Here is a 24,133-nt window from a genome sequence, read left to right as displayed (position 1 = left end):
TTCCTAACTCAGTTGCCGGAGAGGAAGGAAACTTCTCAGGGATTTCACCATGAGGCCAATGGTGATTTTAAAACAGTTACAGAGTTTAATGGCTGTGATAGGAGAAAACTGAGGATGGATCAACAACATTGTAGTTCTCCACAATACTAACCTTAATGACAGAGTGAAAATAAGGAAGCATGTACAGAATAACACTATTCCAAAACATGTATCCTGTTTGCAACAAGGCACTAAAGTAATACTGCAAAAAATGTGGAAAAGCAATCCAATGTGTTTGGGGCAAATCCAATACAACACATTAACGAGCCCCACTCTCCATATTTTAATCGTTAAGGACTGGGGAGTTTTTCAGGATAAAAAAAGAAATGGAATGAAGCTAAGCACAGGCAAAATCCTAGAGGAAAACCTGGTTCAGTCTACTTTCCACCAAATAATGGGAGATTAATTCACCTTTCAGCAGGACAATAACCTAAAACACAAAGCCAAATCTACACTGGAGTTGCTTACCAAGAAGACAGTGAATGTTCCTGAGTGGCCAAGTTACAGTTTTGAAATAAATCCACTTGAAAATGATCCATATCCATTTTGACAGAGCTTGAAGAATTCTGAAAAGAATAATGGGCAAACGTTGCACAATCCAGGTGTGGAAAGCTCTTAGAAACTTACCCAGAAAGACTCACAGCTGTAATCGCTGCCAAAGATGCTTCTACAAAGTATTCTCTCAGGGGTGTGAATACTTATGTAAATTAGATATTTCTGTATTTCATTTTTAATACATTTGCAAAAATGTCTATATATTTGTTTCACTTTGACGTTATGGGGTATTGTGTGTAGATGGTTGAGGAAAACAATTATTTAATCAATTTTGAATTCAGGCTGTAACAACTAAAAGTGGAATAAGTCAAGGGGTATGAATACTTTCTGAAGGCACTGTATATGGCCGCAATTTACCCCCCAAAAGACACCGGAGGTACCAGACATAATAAATAACACTTTTAGTAATTGACACATATTACACAAACAAGGATGTTTAGATCGACTACCAGTACGAGGCAGAATTAGTCTATTTTCTACACCTAAGCAGTCCTTCATGTACTGAAGTTGCTACATATTGTTATGAAAGCTGTGTTAATGTACATAACAGGAAGGGAGTTGGCATCAATATTCAGTAAAATTCCCCATTCCCAAGTAGATATGAAATCAAGGTGAAATGGAGTTGAACAAAACCTGGTAATAGTGGAAGTAATGTTGGACCATGGAGTATGTAGCTAGTTTCCATTTAGGATTCTTCATCAGTGCCACTGGGGGAGCGCTCCTGTGAGAGGTGGGACATGAGAAGAAAGAGAGGCAGAAATATAAAGAGAGAAATAAGGGGGAATATTTCTGGGTGTCATGCACAATATGTGCAACACATTTAGCTGAGGATCATAAAACAAAACATGGAAGATGGAAGGTAAAAACACACACACACACCTCTCCTCTCACCTCTTCCTGCTCCTCTTCAGTGTCGTCGTCGCTGACTACAGGTTTGGCTCGGGTGCGTCCCATACGTCTCCGACCCTTCCCCCGGTCACTGCTCTTCTCTCTCCGTCCCAGACGGATCTTCACTTTCACTGAGCGGGCTGGAGGACGGACACACACAGATTCATATCATACACACACACACACACACACACACCATAGGATCAACACTCTCTGTCTTTCATTCATTCTTTCTTTCTCTCTATATTTCTTCTTTCTTCCTTCCTTCCTTCCTTTCTTCAGTGATGACTCACACTCTGACTCGGAGCCTTCGTCCAGGTCCTCCTCCTCTTCCTCACTGTCCTCTCCCTCGCTGTCCTCCTCCTTCTCGATCTTCTGTCTCAGACTGGTGAACACTGACTGGAGCACGATGGAGTCCTCGTAGATCTGGGAACAAGGCAGCAATCAGACGATAGACCGATGTAGCTATATTTGGCTCATGCACAGATGCAGTTGGACATGTTCTAACAATGGTATTGTTATTTGGTCCACTGCTTATTGTTATTCAGCCTTAATCTGCTTCAAAACATACAAATAAAAAGTTGATCAAAAAAAGGACTGGTCCCTTGATTCATTCTTATAAAGTAACAAGAGTGCATATAGGAAGAGCAGTTACAACTACTGTAAACAACATCTCTTATGCAGTTACTGGACGATGTGAGTTAAAGTCGATAAACACACTAAGTCATTCACTTATTTAATCTATTGTTACATCTATGGTTATCGATCTGTTTGTGTTGTTGTGTACTTGTGTGTCAGTACTCATTCCGGTATAAAGTGTGTGTGTCTCACCAGTGATCCCTCCAGGTTGAAGGTCTGTGCGTTCTGAAAGAGTAGCATCACATCTCTCTCCAGGTCTCCTAGACTACGGTATCTGTGGCTACGAATCCTCTCCTACAGGAGGGACAGACAGGAGGGAGGGAGGGAGGGAGGGAGGGAGATAGATAGATAGAGAAAGAGAGAGAGAGAGATTCGAGGGAAGATGATAATGAGAGTGTGTGTGAGGTGTATGTACAGTATGCATGTGTATGTATTCATTTACCTTGATTTTCCTGAAGTCGACAGGCTTGCGGATGAGCTCGTAGTACTCTGGCAGCTCTTTGCGTGAGGGCAGCTGGATGAAGACCTCACTTAGCTGACGACCATTACTACTGTGAAAGACATCACCAGAGATACTAATGTTAGTACCCATAGTACTGGTGTTACACAGCAGTTACACTGAGATTCAGTTTGCAGTATGTTGTGGCCCATATGGGAATCAGTCTTGCAAGCACCTTGTTCCAACCTAGCCTGGTCCCAAACATGTTTGGAGTGGCATGATGGCACAAACAGACTGGTACCCAGGCTAGCTCCAACCAACATGTAAGTCCAAATTGTAAAGCAAGCTAAAGAGAATACTAGACCCAGTCTTACCTGTCCTTGTATTTAATAACAGCGTCCACTATCTTCTTCATCTTCTTGGTGAGAGCGGGGGGGTTGGGGGAGAGTTTCTCTGCGGGGGGGCGTCCCCTTTTCTTCTGTCTCTTCCCATCCTCGTCCTTGTCCCGGCTCCGCCTGCCCCCCGAGGAGGAAGAGGAGGGGCCAGGGAGGTCATCGCGGTCACGCTTTCGCTTCCGGGTGGTCTTCTTGTGACGCACCTCCTCCTCGATCTCCTCTAATGTACCTTCCTCAATGGCCTGGAGAGAGAAGGAGGGGAGGGAGAGATAGAGAGAGAGAGAGAAAGAGAGGGAGGGAGGGAGAGGGAGAGGGAGAGGGAGAGGGAGAGGGAGAGGGAGAGGGAGAGGGAGAGGGAGAGGGAAACACATGATGAGCACCTTGTCACTTAATAAACAACATCAAATGAAAACAAATCAAATCCAAGAAAATCCCCATACGTATACACCAATCCCAGAGTGTCATTTAACCCCTGACCCCTGACCTCTAACCTTGAGCCACTGCTTCTCGGTGAGTGAGTCGCTGTAGTCCACCTCCTTGCGCTGGCGGGACCCCCTCCCGAACATCTTCTCCTCCTCCTCCTCACAGGTGAGTCTCTCCACCTCCGCGTCATCCTTCATGATCCAGGTGGGCAGCTCGTCCTCCTCCATCAGACGGGGCTTACGGCGGGGGTTACGAGCGTCCTCACGCCGCCTGTCCAGGTCCATACGCTGGAGGGGGAGAGGGGGAGGATATAAAGACAGGAGAGAGGAGAAGACAGAGAAAACAGAGGATGAGACAGAGGTAGAGGGTGGACAAAGGAGGAGAGGAGAAAGAGAGGAAACGAAGGTGTGTGTATAGATACTGGACTGGCCCTCGACACATTGACCCAGAGAAATTACCATGATGACCAACAGACACTAACTAACCATGAAGTGGTCAAACTCCTCCTCGCTCCTGGCGATCATCTGGTTGACCGTCTCATCGTCTGGCACCTCGTCCTCCTCCTGAGCGGTCAAACACACATCAATGGACAGACAGACAACACACAGCAGGACAGGGGGACAGGAGGTCTCTATCCACTCTAGCCTGGTTCGTGACCATATGACCAATGACAATGACAATAGGAGTTGTCAGACAGAACAAACAGGTCTGGGACCAGGCTATCTACTCCACCACTCAGTAAAGAAGAGCTCCGTAACATCACCAAGGAATGGGTCAATATACATGCATATACAACATGTTATGTACAGTACATGTAAAGTCTTTAAAACAGTATTAGCATGCAAAAGAAGTGTAGATCAAATACCACTACATATTGTCTGTCCACCTAAGACAAAAACATAAGGGACAAAATATGTGAGAAAAAGAGAGCGGTGAAAAGAAAGAGGGATTGAAAGTAAGAAAGAAAGAAAGAAAGAGAGAGAGAGAGAGAGAGAGAGGGAGAAGGAGAAGGAGAGGGAGAGGGAGAGGGAGAGGGAGAGGGAGAGGGAGAGGGAGAGGGAGAGATGTACAATGGATGGAAAAAGAGAACGCGGTAAGAACAATACAACAGACAGAGGTAGGTGTGTCAGTGGGCAGCGTGGGTATTCTGATTGTGTGGGTGTTCCGGGCTTTCATCGGTCACACCCACCCAAGGCCCCCCAGACTTCCACACGCCCCCCGGGGCCCCGACCTCGTCCTGTTCCTCGTGCTCCAGGATAGCCTGCAGGAAAGCCCGGCGCTCGTGGCTTGATGACTTCTGGTCAAACATGCCAGCCTGGATGACCTTCTGGTCCACGTTGAGTTTGTACTTGGCTGCGGCCAGGATCTTCTCCTCTACGGAGTTGACGGTGCAGAGACGCAGGACGCGGACCTCGTTCAGTTGGCCAATGCGGTGCGCACGGTCCTGGGCCTGCAGGTCCTGGAGAGAGAGGGAGGAGAGGGAGAGATGGTTAGAATATGGTAGGCTAACTTGGGCTGAATCGTTAGACATTCATAGTTCAAATCCCGATGGCTAGCAATGATTCAGTTAGGATCTGGCCCATGGTGGCATGTCAATACTAACATAGCAAGTTTAGTGGGCTATTTTGTACTTCTAACTGAATATTCACTCAAGTAATGTTAAAATATGACTTCAACAACCAACATTCCAAGTGTACCTGCTGTGGGTTCCAGTCAATCCCTTACGAGATTGTGTGTGTGTTACTCCTCCCTACCTGGTGAGGGTTCCAGTCAGAGTCGAAGATGACCACGGTGTCAGCTGACTGCAGGTTGAGGCCCAGCCCCCCGGCTCTGGTACTGAGCAGGAAGATGAAGTACTGGGAGGCCGGGTCGTTAAACGCCTTCAACAGCATGCCCCTGTCCTCTGCTTTGGTGGTGCCTGGAGGGAGAGGGGGCAGGAGGGCGGAGGGAGAGAGGAGGGGAGAGGGGGAGGGAGGAAGCAGAGGGGAGATGAATAAAACACAGCAACTAAGAGAGACAGAAATCCGAACTTAGATTTTGTATCATTTGCCTAGCAGACATGGGTTCAATAAGTATATATTTTCTAGACTCTAAAATCCTTTGGGTGTATGATTGAGCCTTAATGGAATCCCAGATTGGTGGGGTTTGTACCCTTTGTTCCATTGCACCAGGCATGTATTAGAAAGACGCCAAGTAACTATTTGAACCGAGTTCTGATACCTAGACACACACACACACCGTACCGTCCAGACGCAGGTGCTTGAAGTTGCGGTAGGTGAAGTAGTCCTCCATGATGGTCATGAGGGAGGTCATCTGACAGAACAACAACACCTTGTGGTTGGTGGCCCTCAGCTTGGGCAGGATACGGTCCAGCACCTCAAACTTCCCTGAGGCTCGGTACAGATCAAGACTAGGGGCAGAGAGAGAACACAACCAAGCCAATAGATTGAAAGCATTTCTGGTCGTTGTTGTGAGAATTATTTTTTCTCAATCGACTTATGCACTTACCCACTCACTATCCCTCCGGAAAATCCTAAATGCTCTGAGAAAGATTCCTGTGAACAAATTCAGAATTGTGGTGGGGTTAGTTCATCAATAGAAAATATACTCCCACTGTATGTACTGTACCTCTATCTGTGTGTGTGTGTGTGTGTGTGTGTGTGCGTGCGTGTGTGTGTGTGTGTGTGTGTGTGTTGCGCGCGCATGTTTGTTTATTCCCACTGTACCTCTATCTGTGTGTGTATGTATTCCCACTGTACCTCTATCTGTTGGAACATGTAGGGATGGTTACAGATCTTCCTCAGCTGCATGATGGTGTTCATGAGAGTCTTGGTGCCTCCTTTGCCCTACAGTAGACACACCGATATTAAAGGAGTAGTTCAGGATTTTACAACTTTATGTTAGATGGTTCCTCACCCTGAAAATAGTATACAGTGCATTCGGAAAGAATTCAGACCCATTTACTTTTTCCCCATTTTGTTACGTTACAGCGTTCTCCTGAAATGGATTAAATTGTTTTTTCCCCTTATCAATCTTCACACAATACCCAATAATGACAAAGCAAAAACAGGTTTTTAGAAATGTTAGCACATTTATTAAAAATAAAAAACTGAACAATCACATTTACATAAATATTCAGACCCTTTACTCAGTACTTTGTTGAAGCACCTTTGACAGCGATTACAGCCTCGAGTCTTCTTGTGTATGACGCTACAAGCTTGGCACAACACTATTTGGGGAGTTTCTCCCATTCTTCTCTGCAAATCCTCTCAAGCTCTGTCAGGTTGGATGGGGAGCGTCGCTGCACAGCTATTTCCAGGTCTCTCCAGAGATGTTCGATCATGTTCAAGTCGGGGCCACTCAAGGACATTCAGAGACTTGTCCCGAAGCCACTCCTGCGTTGTCTTGGCTGAGTGCTTAGGGTCGTTGTCCAGTTAGAAGGTGAACCTTCGCCCCAGTCTGAGGTCCTGAGCGCTCTGGAGCAGGTTTTCATCAAGGATCTCTGTACTTTTCTCCATTCATCTTTCCCTTGATCCAGACTAGTCTCCCAGTCCCTGCCACTGAAAAACATCCTCACAGAATGATGCTGCCTCCACCATGCTTCACCGTAGGTATGGTGCCAGGTTTCCTCTAGATGTGACACTTGGCATTCACGCCAAAGAGTTCCATCTTGGTTTCATCAGACCAGAGAATCTTGTTTATCATGGTCTGAGAGTCCTTTAGGTGCCTTTTGGCAAACTCCAAGCGGGCTGTCATGTGCCTTTTACTGAGGACTGGCTTCCATCTGGCCACTCTACCGTAAAGGCCTGATTGGTGGAGTGCTGTAGAGATGGTTGTCCTTCTGGAAGGTTCTCCCATCTCCACAGAGGAACTCTGGAGCTCTGTCAGAGTGACCATCGGGTTCTTGGTCACCTCCCTGACCAAGGCCCTTCTTCCCCGATTGCTCAGTTTGGCAGGGCGGCCAGCTCTAGGAAGAGTCTTGGTGGTTCCAAACTTCTTCCATTTAAGAATGATGAAGGCCACTGTGTTCTTGGGGACCTTCAATGCTGCAGAAATGTTTTGGTACCATTCGCCATATATGTGCCTCGACACAATCCTGTCTCGAAGTTCTATGGGCAATTCCTTCGACCTCATGGCTTGGTTTTTGCTCTGACATGCACTGTCAACTGTGGGCCCTTATATAGACAGGTGTGTGCCCATCCAAATCATGTCCAATCAATTGAATTTACCACAGGTGGACTCCAATCAAGTTGTAGAAACATCTCAATGATGATTAATGGAAACAGGATGCACCTGAGCTCAAATTCGAGTCTCATAGCAAAGGGTCTGAATACTTATGTAAATAAGGTATTTCTGTTTTTTATTTTTTTATAAATTTGCAAACATTTCTAAAATCCTGTTTTCGCTTTGTGATTATGGGGTATTGTGTGTAGATTGATGAGGGAAAAATGTAATTTAATCCATTTTAGAATAAGGCTGTAATGTAACAAAATGTGGAAAAAGTCAAGGGGCCGGAATACTTTCTGAATCCACTGTATGGACCTGGGGAAACTGTAATCAATTGTTCTGTTTTCTTTCAACTGCAACTTCGAACTTTAGCTAACTTTAGCCACCACAAGCTAAGAATTAATGGAAGTGAGGCATGTGAGGATGTTTTTAAAACAAAGGTCTGGAAACAAAACTAATACTCCCTTGTACATTTTATAATTGTTTCACCTTGCAATGTAATCAAAAAGCTTCTGACAACTTACACATGTTCATATATAAAGAATATTAGCTAAAAAAAGTGCATCTTTTACACTTTTTGGACAAAGAACTTTAGTTATTCCTCCTCACCTTCTTGTCCTTCTCAGAGCCGTCTGTCAGTAGGACTCCTTTGGCCTGCATATGTCTGTACAGAACCCTCTGGAGCGCTGACATATCACACTTTATCACATACTCCACCTGGAGGAAGAGAGAGAGAGACACAGACACACAGACAGACAGACAGACAGACAGACAGACAGACAGACAGACAGACAGACAGACAGACAGACAGACAGACAGACAGACAGACAGACAGACAGACAGACAGACAGACAGACAGACAGACAGACAGACAGACAGACAGACAGACAGACAGACAGACAGACAGACAGACAGAGAGAGAGAGAGAGAGAGAGAGTCAATCAATTAATACCACAGAATGGAGATATTATACAAACACAGTCAGCTGAAAAATACCTGAGAGCATAGGTAAGAGGACACCAAATGGACAAGATATTGAAGAAAGCATTGTCTGTGAACATGAGTTTGTATTTAAAAGTTATGTGAAGATGGAGAGATGTACTATACCTTTTCTGGTAGCTGAGCCTCTACTTCCTTCTTGAGCCTGCGTAACAGGAAGGGGCGGAGCACCTTGTGGAGGCGACGGATAATCAGGATGGTCTCCTCTTCATTTAGATCCACCTGGAGAGAAGAGAACCAAGTTATATATTATTTAATTTCATAAACAAAAATGTATACAAGGTGCGTAGCAGTGATGGGCAACTGGCAGCCCGCGGGACAGATGAGCCAATTAAATGTGGCCCACGGAATATCATAAATTAGGTGAACTATCCCTTTAACAACATGGAATTTAAACTGAACTAAAATATAAAACGCAACATGCAACAATTTCAACGATTTTACTGAGCTACAGTTCATATAAGGAATTAAGTCAATTGAAATAAATAAATTAGGCCCTAATCTATGGATTTCACATAACTGGGCAAGGGCGCACCTACTGGGGAGCCAGTGCTTCCCCACAAAAAGGCTTTATTACAGACAGAAATACTCCTCAGCACCCCTTCAGATGATCCCGCAGGTGAAGAAGCCGAAGTGGCGGTCCTGGGCTGGCGTGGTTACACATGGTCTGTGGTCGTGAGGCCGGTTGGACGTACTGCCAAATTCTCTAAAACGACGTTGGAGGCAGCTTATGGTAGAAAAATGCACATTAAATTCTCTGGCAACAGCTCTGGTGGACATTCCTGCAGTCAGCATGCGAATTGCACGCTCCCTCAATCTTGAGACATCTGTGGCATTGTGTTGTGTGACATTTTAGAATGGCCTTCTATTGTCACCAGCACAAGGTGCACCTGTGTAATGATCATGCTGTTTAATCAGCTTCTTGATATGCAACACCTGTCAGGTGGATGGATTATCTTGGCAAAGGAGAATTTCTCACTGACAGGGATGTAAACAAATTTGTGCACAAGATTTTGAGAGATATAAGCTTTTTGTGCGTATGGAACATTTCTGGGATCTTTTATTTCAGCTCATGAAACATGGGACCAACACTTTACATGTTGCGTTTATATTTTTGTTCAGTATAAATAGCATTTCTCCATCTCTTCCAGCTAAAAAAACTCACCTTCTCTCCAGTCATAGCGAAGGGTGCATTGAACCACTGTTCGAAGGTACTGCAGCTCTTAAAGATGGTGGGCAGGAGAAAGTTGAGCAGGGCCCAGAGCTCAGGCAGCTTGTTCTGGAGCGGTGTCCCAGTTAGGAGCACTCTCCTGGGGGCCAGGTAGTGGGTGTTGAGGACCTGGGTTAGCTTACAGTGGTGGTTTTTCATCCGGTGGCCCTCGTCCACGATCATGTACTTCCACCGGATCTGTGGGGGGAGAGGGAGCAGGGAGTGATGGAGGAGAGAGAAAGAGAGAGTGGGGGGGGGGGGGGGGGGGGGTTGGGGAGTAGGAGAAGACAGAAAGAGGGTATATAGGTCATCAGTCAAATGGTCATGGTGATTGTTGTTCAGAATCACGCTGGAGGTAGTGTGTCTGTCTGTGTGTCTGTGTGTGTTACCTTGGCTAGGACCTGTTTATCCTTGATGATGTACTCATAGGTAGTGAGGAGAACGTTGAACTTGCCGCTGCGTAGCTGGGGAATGAAGGCCCTTCTGGCCTGAGGGGAACCCTACAGAGACAACATGAAGGACAGGCACTTGGATTTAACTTGACATTAATTAATTAAATTAATAATTACTAGAATGGCATGACTTTACATTTGTATTCATAATAGGCCTACTTGTTGTTGTTCTCACTGCAAGTGATACACTTTTGATTTGAATGACCACATATATACATTATAGACAGGCTTACACACGGCCGCCCATACGTCTGTATTTCAGGACCCCTAGTAATTAGTGTTACCATGGTTACCATATAGTTGGCGGAAGGTTAGCAACTCACCTTGTAGGAGACCTTCACTACAGACGGAGCCCACTTGTCAAACTCATACACCCAGTTAGAGAGAGTTCTGTCAATGAGAGAAGACAGGAAAACAGAGGGCCAAACTTACCTAAGCAAACAAATAGCACTGTACCCATACAGATAGATCCATACAGTACCAGTCAAAAGTTTGGACACACCTACTCCTTCAAGGGTTTTTCTTTATTTGTACTATTTTCTACATAGTAGAATAATAGTGAAGACATCAAAACTATGAAATAACACATTTGGAATCATGTAGTAACCAAAAAAGTGTTAAACAAAATCACCCTTTGCCTTGATGACAGCTTTGCACACTCTTGGCATTCTCTCAACCAGCTTCACCTGGAATGCTTTTCCAACAGTCTTGAAGGAGTTCCCACATATGCTGAGCACTTGTTGGCTGCTTTTCCTTCACTCTGCGATCCAACTCATCCCAAACCATCTCAATTGGGTTGAGGTCGGGGGATTGTGGAGGCCAGGTCATCTGACGCAGCACTCCATCACTCTCCTTCTTGGTCAAATAGCCCTTACACAGCCTGGAGGTGTGTTGGGTCATCGTCCCAAACTCCAAGCGGGCATGTGTCCAAACCTTTGACTGGTAGTGTATATATTACTATTCTAGTTAATTTTTAATTATAACTTTTTTTATATTTAATTATGTGACCGTGCCAAACCTTACCCACCCCTCTCTCCTGATCATTGTACCCCTCTCATGCGTACTGTACTCCATCATATCATGTATGACAGTCACGTTAAGTGTACTATGAATACAGTTACAATTAAAGGGACAGTACTCTTCAAAAGTCCCACACCATCAGTTGTGTATATCCAGCTATATACTGTACCTCAAACCCAAATTAATGGAAAAAATAAGCACAGCAAATCTGGAAAATGATGTGGAGCTTATGTCTTCCATTCATTTTGGATTGTGGCATATAGCTGAATCTACAAAACTTACAGTTGCTCAACATACCACCAATGTTGGAATCTTGAAAACATGTGATTGATTTTGGAGTGTAATGTCCCTTTAAAGATGAATTGTAATTGAAGCCATGGTTCTCCGTGCGTGGCAGAGCGGTACAGTACTCACGACAACGGAACTATGATGAGGAAAGGTCCGTTGACTCGCTTGTTCTCCATCAGGTACGTGATGAGAGCGATGGTCTGGATGGTCTTTCCCAGGCCCATCTCATCAGCCAGGATACCGTTCAGATTGTTGTTGTAGAGAGACACCAGCCACTCCAGACCTTTAATCTGAGGGAGGGAGGGAGAGACAAGTAAAGGGAGAGGAGAGAGGAGAGAGACAAGGAGAGGGACGGAAGTTCAAGAGAGGAAGACAAAGGACCATTTCAGCCAGAAAGAATTGTACAGGTAGGTCTGGGTCTCTTCTAATGACTTAAGAAAGGAAATGTCACTTCTCAGGCTTAGTCAGCCTCTTGTCAGCGCTGCTTCACCTGGTACTGTTTCAGTTGTCCGTTGATGAGTATAGTGGACTGTTTCTCCACTCTCTCAGTGACAGCATGGGCCACAGCGTAGTAAGACTGGAGTCCCCGAGCGAACGCTGCCTCTGCACTGTTATACTCATCATCCACATCCTGTTTAGCGTGCCTACGGACGGAACCAGGGAAGAAACAATATCAGTGGCTGAATGGCTTTAATGCAATCACTGTAGCACTTTGAGATTGTTTTTCAATGAAAAGCGTGTTATAAATTCAATGTATCATTATTTATTATTACATATTGGCATTAGCCCTATAAAGTAAGTGTGCTATTCTTCTATCACTATTTTCCTTGGCTGGAAAATGTACTCAGTCATTGATAAGGCTTAGCAAGTCAGCAAAACAGCATTAGGGTCAATTCCTCACTGAATATGAATGGCACTTTTGACCCCAAACCTGAATTGTAGGCATTTCTGTCTTTATGGCTTATTTAAATAAATCCAATGTGTGGGCAGGAGTGCACAACAGGTGAATCTCAATTGTATCTCCTTGTGTCCTTTCTTCTCGCCGCCTCATCAAAACACATTGGAGAAGGTCAGAGGTCAGAGGTTCACCCAATTCCTCACTGAAAATCAACGGTTCTTTTGACACCAACCCTGAATCATACACCAGACATTTCAAATCACATGCAAATTTGTCACTTGCTTCGTAAAACAGCAGGTGTAGACTAACAATTAAATGCTTACTTATGGGCCCTTCCAAACTATTTCAGTCAGATCACGTCTCAATGTGTGTGGAGGAGTCCACAAGCACACAATTGAGAAAAAGGTAGAGAATAGAGCCCCACAGTGGAGGTGTCATAATACCCATAAAACCTAACAGTCAAACAGGGAAACGGTTCCAATCGTTTTACCACCATTCATTTTTCCCATAGGTGATTTTAGAAACACTTAAAATAAGGGCTGTGTTTCGTGTAGGCTTACCCTGGCGTGACGTTTTGATAACCATGTAAATCTCTCTCGGACATGGTGACTTTTATCAATATATTCGGCTCTATTTACTCTGAGATTCGAAAATGCTAATTAGCATCAAAGTAGACATCATGCAAAACTACAAATCCCTGCAAGCTCCTGGACATCATCTCTAGCTGACACCTTTGCTAATAGGTATTGTGTCAATATAAAACTTGCACAAGACAGTTCACAGAATTGTCAATGTAAAGAAATGTAGCCAATTTATTCATTACTACATTTAGCTAACATTAGATAGTTAATCCAGAGATTCTTACCTTTGCCTCGATTCAGCAGTCTCGTCCAGATCATCATGGCATTTGTAGTTCTTTATGATAGCTACATTAGCAGCTAATTAGCGTTTCATTTTTTGGGGGGTAAATACAAGGGAATATATTGACAAAAGTCACCTTGTCTGAGAGATTTACACGGTTATCAAAACGTCATGCCAGGGTAAGCTTACACAAAACACAGCCCTAATTTTAAGTGTTTCTAAAATCCCCGATGGGAAAAATGAATTGTGGAAAAACGATTGGAACCATTTCCCTGTTTGACTGCTAGGTTTTATGGGTATTATGACTCATCCTTTGGTACTCTATAGGGACCCTGGTGTAGTGTACTCACTCTATGATGTGTCGTACGTCCACCTCTGATACTTCTTCAATGTCTGGGTCTGGGATCTTCTTCTTCTTCTCCTCTAACCCCACTAACCCTGGGAGGACCACTACTGGAGGCACCGCCGGCTGGGGCTCCTCCTCTTCCTCCTGACAGGCCAATGACAGGCCAACCTGTCAATCACCACTCAGACAGACTGGTCATAGCGTTGGTACAGAGAGAGTATGGAATGAATCTAGTCTTTATGACTGCACAACCAATTCAGTTGATTTTGTTCCTACTTTTTGTAGCGTTTTCATCCTGTAATCGCTATATTAACAGTTGAATCATGGTTGGGTACTATCTTTTAAGACCAAACCCACCTCCTCCTCTTCCGATCCACTGTCTTCACTGTCAGAGCGAGGGGCCACCTCGTACCTGGACCAGCAGAAAATATCAGCATTACAACCACAACCATTCCTTTACCCCCTCTAAAAGATACCCCAACCCCCCTAAACCCCCTCTAGGCCCATCTCATCATCATCATCCTCCTCCAGCCTCGTACCCAGGGTTCATCTCCAGCCATGTGTCCAGCTGTCCAGCTTTAGGAGCGTCCACCCCTGTCAGGATGTTACCACTGTCCACGTGGATCACCTTCACTGGTAGGTCACTCATCTGGGACGTCTCATCTAGAGGCTGGAGGGGGGGGGGGGGGGGGGGGGACACCGAGTCAGAACGCCACTGGATACTGATGCTTATAGTGTGGGGTAATGTAGATACCTGCTGAACCATGTCTATGACAAATACTATGTCTAGCGGCAGGTAGCTTAGTGGTTAAGAGCGTAGTGCCAGTAACCGAAAGGTCGCTGGTTCTAATCCCCGAGCCGACTAGGTAAAAAATCTGTCGATGTGCCCTTGAGCAAGGCACTTAACCCTAATTGCTCCTGTAAGTCTCTCTGGATAAGAGCATCAGGTAAATGTAAAATGTATAACAACAGGTAACAGGTAACAGACTGTACTGTAGATTGGTTATGAGAATGACTGTAAGTCTCTCTGGATACGAGCGTCTGCTAAACATAGTTATATATCATTCCAATATGTTAGTTTACTATCCCACTCACCTCTCCATCAGGTCCCAGTACAGGAGTCTGGCCCTCAGCGTTCTCCAGCTTCTGTAGGAAAGACATCCACATATCAGTGTGTTTATCACGCTCACGCTCACATCTACACACTGACTCTATAAACTCCCTACAGAGACTAGTGCTGACTACAGCTCACAACCACATCTACACACACAAATTCCTCAGGAGATCCCAGTTGGTTTGAAATCTCATCTGTCATGTGTCCGTCTCAGGAAATCAGTCGTGGACATACGTTTTTGTCCCCTTCTGTCCAGCACCTGAACATATTGGATGTGTGTATGTTTCCTTTGTCACATCTCTCCATCTCTCCATCTCACTCACTCACTCACTCACTCACTCACTCACTCACTCACTCACCTCACTCACTCACTCACTCACTCACTCACTCACTCACTCACTCACTCACTCACTCACTCACTCACTCACATCACTCACTCACTCACTCACTCACTCACTCACTCACTCACTCACTCACTCACTCTCTCTCTCTCTCTCTCTCTCTCTCTCTCTCTCTCTCTCTCTCTCTCTCTCTCTCTCTCTCTCTCTCTCTCTCTCTCTCTCTCTCTCTCTCTCTCTCTCTCTCTCTCTCTCTCTCTCTCTCTCTCTCTCTCTCTCTCTCTCTCTCTCTCTCTCTCTCTCTCTCTCTCTCTCCTCTCTTTCCATCTCACTCCACTCACTCACTCACTCACTCACTCACTCACTCACTCACTCACTCACTCACTCACTCACTCACTCACTCACTCTCTCTCACTCACCTTCTTCTTTTTCTTCTTCTTCTTCTTCTCTTTGAGGGCCTGTACCAGCTTGTGAGCCCGGACCAACTCAGTGAGGTTGGCCACGTACTCATCCGTCTGCTGCAGCAGGTAGGCCAGACGCTTGTCCTTCTTCTGGTCAATCAGCTTACGGTAGCCCTCCTCATCCTCAGCCTGGAGAGAGAGAGAGGGAGAGGGCGAGAACGGGGGAGATAATCAGACACAAAACTCATTGATGTGAGACGGATGAGTGTGTGTGTGGGAATGAGAGTAGAGAAGAGTAGGGTAAAGTAATGTGCGTTGTTAGTGTGTGTCTTTGTATACACATGAGTGTGTAAGTACGTGAAAGAGTAGGAGTGTTTGCACGTGTGTGTGTGTCTTTATAAACACAAGTGTGTGAACGAGAATACTGTATGTAATGATCTTCACCATCAGCCTCCTCATCCTCTCCTTCTCGATGCGTTCGTTCTCCTTCTTCTGCTCGCGCTCCGTGTTGGCGTGGTACGTGGCCACGGCCTTGGTGGCTTTCTGGATCTTAGCTGTGATGGAGCGGTGGTACTCCTTAAAGTCTTTGGCGTGGGCCAGGATAATGCTCAGATACTCCTGGAGACAGACAAGAGATGAGAGTCAGTATTCAGTTCTGTCCCATAGCAAGTATTTCTAGCTGGCTTGGTGGTGGCTGCTACTACTACTACTACTGATTAACATAATGTACTGTATCTAATTACTTATAAAGAGTGAAATATATTAGTGAGATATCCTTCTCCCAAATTTCCTCATTAAGGATTAAAGGAGTTAAAATAATCGAAACTTCTTGAAGGACGTTACCTGACATTGTGCCTCGAAAAGCATTTTCCCAAAACATCTCTATTGAAAATAGCTTTTTGTCTCGAAACAGGTGTAATCCGCCCTAAGTTTTTGGTAGTGTACCTGGTGTTTCTGTCGACGTTTGCGCTCCTGTTCGATCTTCTGCTGTTTCTCCAGTTTCTCTGTGATGCGGGCCTCTCGTAGGGACTGGCGCTTGCTCCTCTTGTACGCCTTAGCGTCCAGAGCTGTCTCCAGAGCCGTGTCCCTACGCATACACACCACTACCTCCTGACGCAGCTGTGAAGTTGGAAGAGACCGGAGAAATTACAAATGTGTATATAAATGCATCATCATCATCGTCACCACCATCATGTGTGGGCATACTGTATGGAGAGGGTCTCAACAGTCCCCAATGTTTTCAGGACAGTTACAACAGTACAACACAGTTAAAGAGTCATGACTGTTTATAGGACTTATGTTATGTAGCCATTATGAAGGGTCATTGTAATGACAGTGTCATGTAGACCTTTACGAAGGAGTGCTACAGTACAACACAGTCCTGTGTGTGATCTGCAGGGCAGCCAGTAGCCTACCTGTCTCTGGAAGTTGAGCAGCTGGAGGGCCTTGAGTTCGATGGTGGCCTTGGTCCTCAGGTCTCCAGCCAGAGAGCCAGGGAGGTTCTCCAACTCAGCTATACGATGGGTGATACGAGCCTGCAGTCTGGAGATGCCACAGAGACCCAAGATAGAGAGGGGGAGGGAGGGAGACAGAGCGAGAAAGGGAGAGAGAGAGAGAGAGAGAGAGAGAGAGAGAGAGAGAGAGAGAGAGAGAGAGAGAGAGAGAGAGAGAGAGAGAGAGAGGAGAGAGAGAGAGAGAGAGAGAGAGAGAGAGAGAGAGAGAGAGAGAGGAGAGTGAAAGAGGGAGAGAGAGAGGGAGAGAAGAGAGGAGAGGAGAGAGAGAGAGAGAGAGAGGAGAGAGAGAGAGAGAGAGAGAGAGAGAGAGAGAGAGAGAGAGAGAGAGAGAGAAAGAGGGAGAGGGAGGGAGAGAGAGAGAGAGAGTACTAGTGCTGTAGAGAACTGAGTCTGCTATTATAAATGTATATATAGTAGGACTAACTATGTAACTATGTACCTATCTATTCAATTAATGTATGATGAATGCTAGATATACTGCTGTTTGTTCTTTCGGGTCTAGGCCAGGTTACTACACTTTGTGATGTAAAAAGGGCTTTATAAATACATTTTGATTGATTGTGTACCTGTACTCCCTTTCCTGCAGTATCTCCACCGGGTTAGGGGTCAGGGGTTAAGGGTCAGGGTTAGTATATTACCTGTAATCCCTCTCCTGCAGTTTTTCCACAGGGTTAGGGGTCAGGGGTCAGGGCTTAAGGGTCAGGGCTTAAGGGTCAGGGTTCGTAGGTTACCTGTACTCCCTCTCCTGCAGTATTTCCACCGGGTCGAGTCCGTGGGGTTTCTGGATGGGGGTGATGCGGTTCTGCTTGGCATGGTGGGGCACCATGGGCGGGGGCTGGACCGGCTGCCCAGGGGACTGGGTCTGGGGGGGCATGACCGGGGAGGCTGCGGGGGGTATGGAGGGTGGAGCAGGGGAGGGACGGCCCGTCGGCTGGGGAGGGATCAACTTCTGGGGGGCGTTGGAGGGGGCGGCGGCGTTCACCATCGGACCTGGGGGAAGGAAAGAAAGGGCAAAGGTAACTAACCGTCAATCAATCAATCAATTTATTGATGTGAACAGGACTAAATCATGAAATACCATCATGAATTACATTTTAGTGTTTTAACAATTAACTCTGTGTTGACTAACTGCTATGTGAGTTACTACTACAGTGGGGGAAAAAAGTATTTAGTCAGCCACCAATTGTGCAAGTTCTCCCACTTAAAAAGATGAGAGAGGCCTGTAATTTTCATCATAGGTACACCTCAACTATGACAGACAAATTGAGGGAAAAAAATCCAGAAAATCACATTGTAGGATTTTTTATGAATTTATTTGCAAATGATGGTAGAAAATAAGTATTTGGTCACCTACAAACAAGCAAGATTTCTGGCTCTCACAGACCTGTAACTTCTTCTTTAAGAGGCTCCTCTGTCCTCCACTCGTTACCTGTATTAATGGCACCTGTTTGAACTTGTTATCAGTATAAAAGACACCTGTCCACAACCTCAAACAGTCACACTCCAAACTCCACTATGGCCAAGACCAAAGAGCTGTCAAAGGACACCAGAAACAAAATTGTAGACCTGCACCAGGCTGGGAAGACTGAATCTGCAATAGGTAAGCAGCTTGGTTTGAAGAAATCAACTGTGGGAGCAATTGTTAGGAAATGGAAGACATACAAGACCACTGATAATCTCCCTCGATCTGGGGCTCCACGCAAGATCTCACCCCGTGGGGTCAAAATGATCACAAGAACGGTGAGCAAAAATCCCAGAACCACACGGGGGGACTTAGTGAATGACCTGCAGAGAGCTGGGACCAAAGTAACAAAGCCTACCATCAGTAACACACTACGCCGCCAGGGACTCAAATCCTGCAGTGCCAGACGTGTCCCCCTGCTTAAGCCAGTACATGTCCAGGCCCATCTGAAGTTTACTAGAGTGCATTTGGATGATCAAGAAGAGGATTGGGAGAATGTCATATGGTCAGATGAAACCAAAATATAACTTTTTGGTAAAAACTCAACTCGTCGTGTTTGGAGGACAAAGAATGCTGAGTTGCATCCAAAGAACACCATACCTACTGTGAAGCATGGGGGTGGAAACATCATGCTTTGGGGCTGTTTTTCTGCAAAGGGACCAGGACGACTGATCCGTGTAAAGGAAAGAATGAATGGGGCCATGTATCGTGAGATTTTGAGTGAAAACCTCCTTCCATCAGCAAGGGCATTGAAGATGAAACGTGGCTGGGTCTTTCAGCATGACAATGTCCCAAACACACCGCCCGGGCAACAAAGGAGTGGCTTCGTAAGAAGCATTTCAAGGTCCTGGAGTGGCCTAGCCAGTCTCCAGATCTCAACCCCATAGAAAATCTTTGGAGGGAGTTGAAAGTCTGTGTTGCCCAGCGACAGCCCCAAAACATCACTGCTCTAGAGGAGATCTGCATGGAGGAATGGGCCAAAATACCAGCAACAGTGTGTGAAAACCTTGTGAAGACATACAGAAAACGTTTGACCTGTGTCATTGCCAACAAAGGGTATATAACAAAGTATTGAGAAACTTTTGTTATTGACCAAATACTTATTTTCCACCATAATTTGCAAATAAATTCATAAAAAATCCTACAATGTGATTTTCTGGAGAAAAAAATTCTCATTTTGTCTGTCATAGTTGACATGTACCTATGATGAAAATTACAGGCCTCTATCATCTTTTTAAGTGGGAGAACTTGCACAATTGGTGGCTGACTAAATACTTTTTTCCCCCACTGTATGTGAGTACAGATGTATTTTTAATTGTTTTGTCATTTAGCAGACGCTCTTATCCAGAGCGACTTACAGTTAGTGAGTGCATACATTTTTCATAATGTATGATCTTAGTTTTCTACAGCAAGAAAATAATCCTGCAGCAACAGGAAATGTGAATTATTATGTGGATTATAATTAACTGACATTTTTGTAGGTGTTGATACATTTTTCGTTAGGGAAAATCAAGTCAACAATTTCAAAGTTCGTATTTCCTCAGCAACAAAACAGAGATCAAATGAAGATCTCACATCTGTTCCTACTATGTGACTAACTGCTAAGTACCTACCTACTATGTGAGTGATAATAAACTTGAACTCATTGCGCCTCAGTAGAAAGTGATAATAACGCTGGTGTTATTATGTTCACCTTCAGACCAGGACTTGGGGGGTCCGTTGGGGTTCTGTCCCTGCATGCCTGTTGGACCAGAGGGGCCTGGTGGAGGCATGTTGGGTCCCATCATCCCTACAACATTATATCAGTGGTATATTCAGAGAAAGGCTAATGTTTCATACTTTTCAGACCTATTGGAAAACAGATATCCAGCTACTGTACCAGATCAAAACAATACAAGCTTGCTACTTCTCACAGCATTTACAGTGAGGGAAAAAAGTATTTGATCCCTTGCTGATTTTGTACGTTTGCCCACTGACAAAGAGATGATCAGTCTATAATTTTAATGGTAGGTTTATTTGAACAGTGAGAGACAGAATAACAACAAAAAAATCCAGAAAAACGCATGTCAAAAATGTTATAAATTGATATGCATTTTAATGAGGGAAATAAGTATTTGACCCCTCTGCAAAACATGACTTAGTACTTGGTGGCAAAACCCTTGTTGGCAATCACAGAGGTCAGACGTTTCTTGTAGTTGGCCACCAGGTTTGCACACATCTCAGGAGGGATTATATTCCACTCCTGTTTGCAGATCTTCTCCAAGTCATTAAGGTTTCGAACCTTCAGCTCCCTCCACAGATTTTCTATGGGATTAAGGTCTGGAGACTGGCTAGGCCACTCCAGGACCTTAATGTGCTTCTTCTTGAGCCACTCCTTTGTTGCCTTGGCCGTGTGTTTTGGGTCATTGTCATGCTGGAATACCCATCCACGACCCATTTTCAATGCCCTGGCTGAGGGAAGGAGGTTCTCACCCAAGATTTGACGGTATATCGCCCTGTCCATCGTCCCTTTGATGCAGTGAAGTTGTCCTGTCCCCTTAGCAGAAAAACACCCCCAAAGCATAATGTTTCCACCTCCATGTTTGACGGTGGGGATGGTGTTCTTGGGGTCATAGGCAGCATTCCTCCTCCTCCAAACACGGCGAGTTGAGTTGATGCCAAAGAGCTCGATTTTGGTCTCATCTGACCACAACACTTTCACCCAGTTCTCCTCTGAATCATTCAGATGTTCATTGGCAAACTTCAGACGGCCCTGTATATGTGCTTTCTTGAGCAGGGGGACCTTGCGGGCGCTGCAGGATTTCAGTCCTTCACGGCGTAGTGTGTTACCAATTGTTTTCTTGGTGACTATGGTCCCAGCTGCCTTGAGATCATTGACAAGATCCTCCCGTGTAGTTCTGGGCTGAATCCTCACCGTTCTCATGATCATTGCAACTCCACGAGGTGAGATCTTGCATGGAGCCCCAGGCCGAGGGAGATTGACAGTTATTTTGTGTTTCTTCCATTTGCGAATAATCGCACCAACTGTCGTCAGCTTCTCACCAAGCTGCTTGGCGATGGTCTTGTAGCCCATTCCAGCCTTGTGTAGGTCTACAATCTTGTCCCTGACATCCTTGGAGAGCTCTTTGGTCTTGGCCATGGTGGAGAGTTTGGAATCTGATTGATTGATTGCTTCTGTGGACAGGTGTCTTTTATACAGGTAACAAACTGAGATTAGGAGCACTCCCTTTAAGAGTGTGCTCCTAATCTCAGCTCGTTACCTGTATAAAAGACACCTGGGAGCCAGAAATCTTTCTGATTGAGAGGGGGTCAAATACTTATTTCCCTCATTAAAATGTAAATCAATTTATAACATTTTTGATGTGTTTTTCTGGATTTTTTTGTTGTTATTCTGTCTCTCACTGTTCAAATAAACCTACCATTAAAATTATAGACTGATCATTTCTTTGTCAGTGGGCAAACGTACAAAATCAGCAGGGGATCAAATACTTTTTTCCCTCACTGTAGATGCTGATTAATTGACTGATAAGATATATTTTATTAGTCCACTCGTGATGGAAATTTGTCTTCTGCTTTTTATCCAACCCCCCGATATACACATACACACATATTAGGTTGGAGAGGCTGGAGCAGAGTGATCAATGCTTTGACTGATCAATGCTTTGACTGATCAATGCTTTCCTGATGAATCTTCCTGTTTCAACTAGTTACTGTAATTATACAGATCAATATCCAATGCTCTTCATTCTGCCTCCCTCACCATGAGCTCTGCTGTAGCCCTGGCCCATGGATCCTCCTGGTCCTTGTCCTGGCCCCCCTGGCCCCACACCTCCAGGACCTCCAGGAGCCAGGCTGGGCATGGGCTGCCCCAGTCCCCCCTGCCCCGGCCCCAGCCCCTGCATCCCTGGGCTGCACCCCATGGGCCTCTTCCCCTGGACAGCCATCTGGAGGTGGTCTGGTAGTGGTTGCCCCCTGGCCAGCATCTTATAGAGAGAAAAGTTTATTAAAGTGTCAATCCAATATGTTCATGTTTGTTATTGTAACATGTGAATGATGTTCATTGACTTGCTTGTCTACCCTTTAGTCATAAAATTAAAATACAATTTAAATGCACATAAAGTGTCACTCCACAATATTTATACAACAGGTGACAAGGCATATTAGCTACATATTAAAAACAACATTGTGGACCGCTGAGTGAGAGTTTTGAGACATTATAAATAACCATAGGCAGTCATAACACATTATTTATCAGTTATAATGTATCATCTTATACACATATCCGTCTTTCAACCATTAAATCATCAATATACATGTACTGTACATGCCTTATAGGCCATGATCTGGGCCCGCAGCTGGTGAAGCTGGTTCTGGTTGAAAGGAGTAGGGCCTCCTCCGGGGCCACCAGGGGTGGTGGGACCAGGGCTGGGACCATGAGGGCCAGGTCCAGAGCCACTTTGCTGGGGCCCACCGGGCCGGTTCTGCTGCTGGTTCTGGGCCCCCAGGGTTTGGGAGTCCGGGTTGGAGGAGGTGTCTGAGGGGTTTAGGCCAGACCCGGGGACAGCGCTAGAGGGTTGTAGAGGGACAGAGGGGGGCCCGTTGGAAGGGACGGGGCTGGAGTGGTCAGAGCCGCCGAGTGGGGAGTGGTAGCCTGGTGGGGAGAGAGGGAGATGGAAAGAGAGAGAGAGACAGAGAGAGAAAAGGGGATATTCAGTGAGGTGAAACATTACAGATAAAAATGAATAGATCTGACACAATTTCCAATTCTACCATAATAGATAATATAGGTTCTATACAGTTCTATCTGAACATTGTTCAACTGTGCACCCTCCTGAACAGACCCCTTGGTGAGAGTGTGTGTACCTACCTTGAGAGTGTTGGTCCATGGGGCTGGGAGGAGGGCCCATGCCACTGTGCCCTCCCTGTCTCATGGGCATGCCCTTCATCTGGGCAAAGCGGGACTCCTCACTCATGCCTTTCTCATGCATACCAGTCCGTTCCATACCAGTCCTTTCCATACCAGTTCTCTCCATACCAGTTCTCTCCATGGCAGACCTTTCCATACCAGTCCTCTCTATACCAGTTCTCTCCATGGCAGTTCTCTCCATACCTTCCAGTGGCTACAGGGAGGGAGACATCGATACAAACAAATGTAGATAGATCTACATTGAAACAGGTTTTCATTGTTGCAAGGAATTGTTTCAACAAAGTGTATGTACTGTATTTACAAAGAGGAGATACATCAGATGACATAGATGGCAGATCAAGTAGCATGGAATAGAATAGAACACAACAGAAAAAATACTTTATTGTCCACAAAATGTGTAAATGTGCCTTTGGTTCTGAAGTGTCCAGCTGGTTAGGTACAGTAGCACTCATTAATCCACAAGGTGTCCTTACTTTGTGCAGAGGGTGCATGTTCTCCTGGGAGTATCCAGAGGGCCCAGGCTGAGGCAGGGGCTGACCTGAGGATGGAGGCCCTGAGCTGGGCCCCATCATGCTGTGAGAGGACCCCCCTGGAGAAGGACCAGGGCTGGGGCCAAGCATCGCCCCAGGAGAGGGCCCCGGGCCTGGGGAAGGACCCGGTCGAGGGGTACCTCCCATGGGAGGGTCTGGAGTGGACAT

At 45.5% G+C, this 24,133-nt stretch overlaps 1 protein-coding gene across 1 annotated transcript; it reads right to left on the bottom strand.

The window, feature by feature from the left end:
* Positions 1-1,240: 1,240 nt before the first annotated feature.
* Positions 1,241-24,133, bottom strand: smarca4b (SWI/SNF related BAF chromatin remodeling complex subunit ATPase 4b; the record flags this gene model as incomplete). The annotated part of the gene is made up of 34 exons (XM_084199349.1): positions 1,241-1,315; positions 1,486-1,622; positions 1,776-1,908; positions 2,314-2,415; positions 2,564-2,672; positions 2,935-3,197; positions 3,447-3,665; positions 3,864-3,941; positions 4,568-4,837; positions 5,133-5,296; positions 5,622-5,788; positions 5,887-5,933; positions 6,138-6,224; positions 8,215-8,322; positions 8,713-8,826; positions 9,770-10,012; positions 10,204-10,314; positions 10,590-10,656; positions 11,701-11,864; positions 12,065-12,218; positions 13,684-13,823; positions 14,037-14,091; positions 14,219-14,349; positions 14,775-14,822; positions 15,551-15,721; positions 15,977-16,150; positions 16,478-16,651; positions 16,948-17,074; positions 17,778-18,036; positions 20,202-20,297; positions 22,269-22,491; positions 22,837-23,159; positions 23,376-23,504; positions 23,896-24,133. 34 exons carry the CDS (start codon positions 24,131-24,133, stop codon positions 1,280-1,282), a joined length of 5,061 nt encoding a protein of 1,686 aa, XP_084055475.1. The 3' UTR covers positions 1,241-1,279.

The sequence above is a fragment of the Coregonus lavaretus genome (genome assembly GCF_964263955.1).
Source record: "Coregonus lavaretus genome assembly, contig: HAP1_SCAFFOLD_255, whole genome shotgun sequence".
Taxonomy (NCBI): Eukaryota; Metazoa; Chordata; class Actinopteri; order Salmoniformes; family Salmonidae; genus Coregonus; species Coregonus lavaretus.
This window is presented reverse-complemented; position numbering and strand designations above follow the sequence as displayed.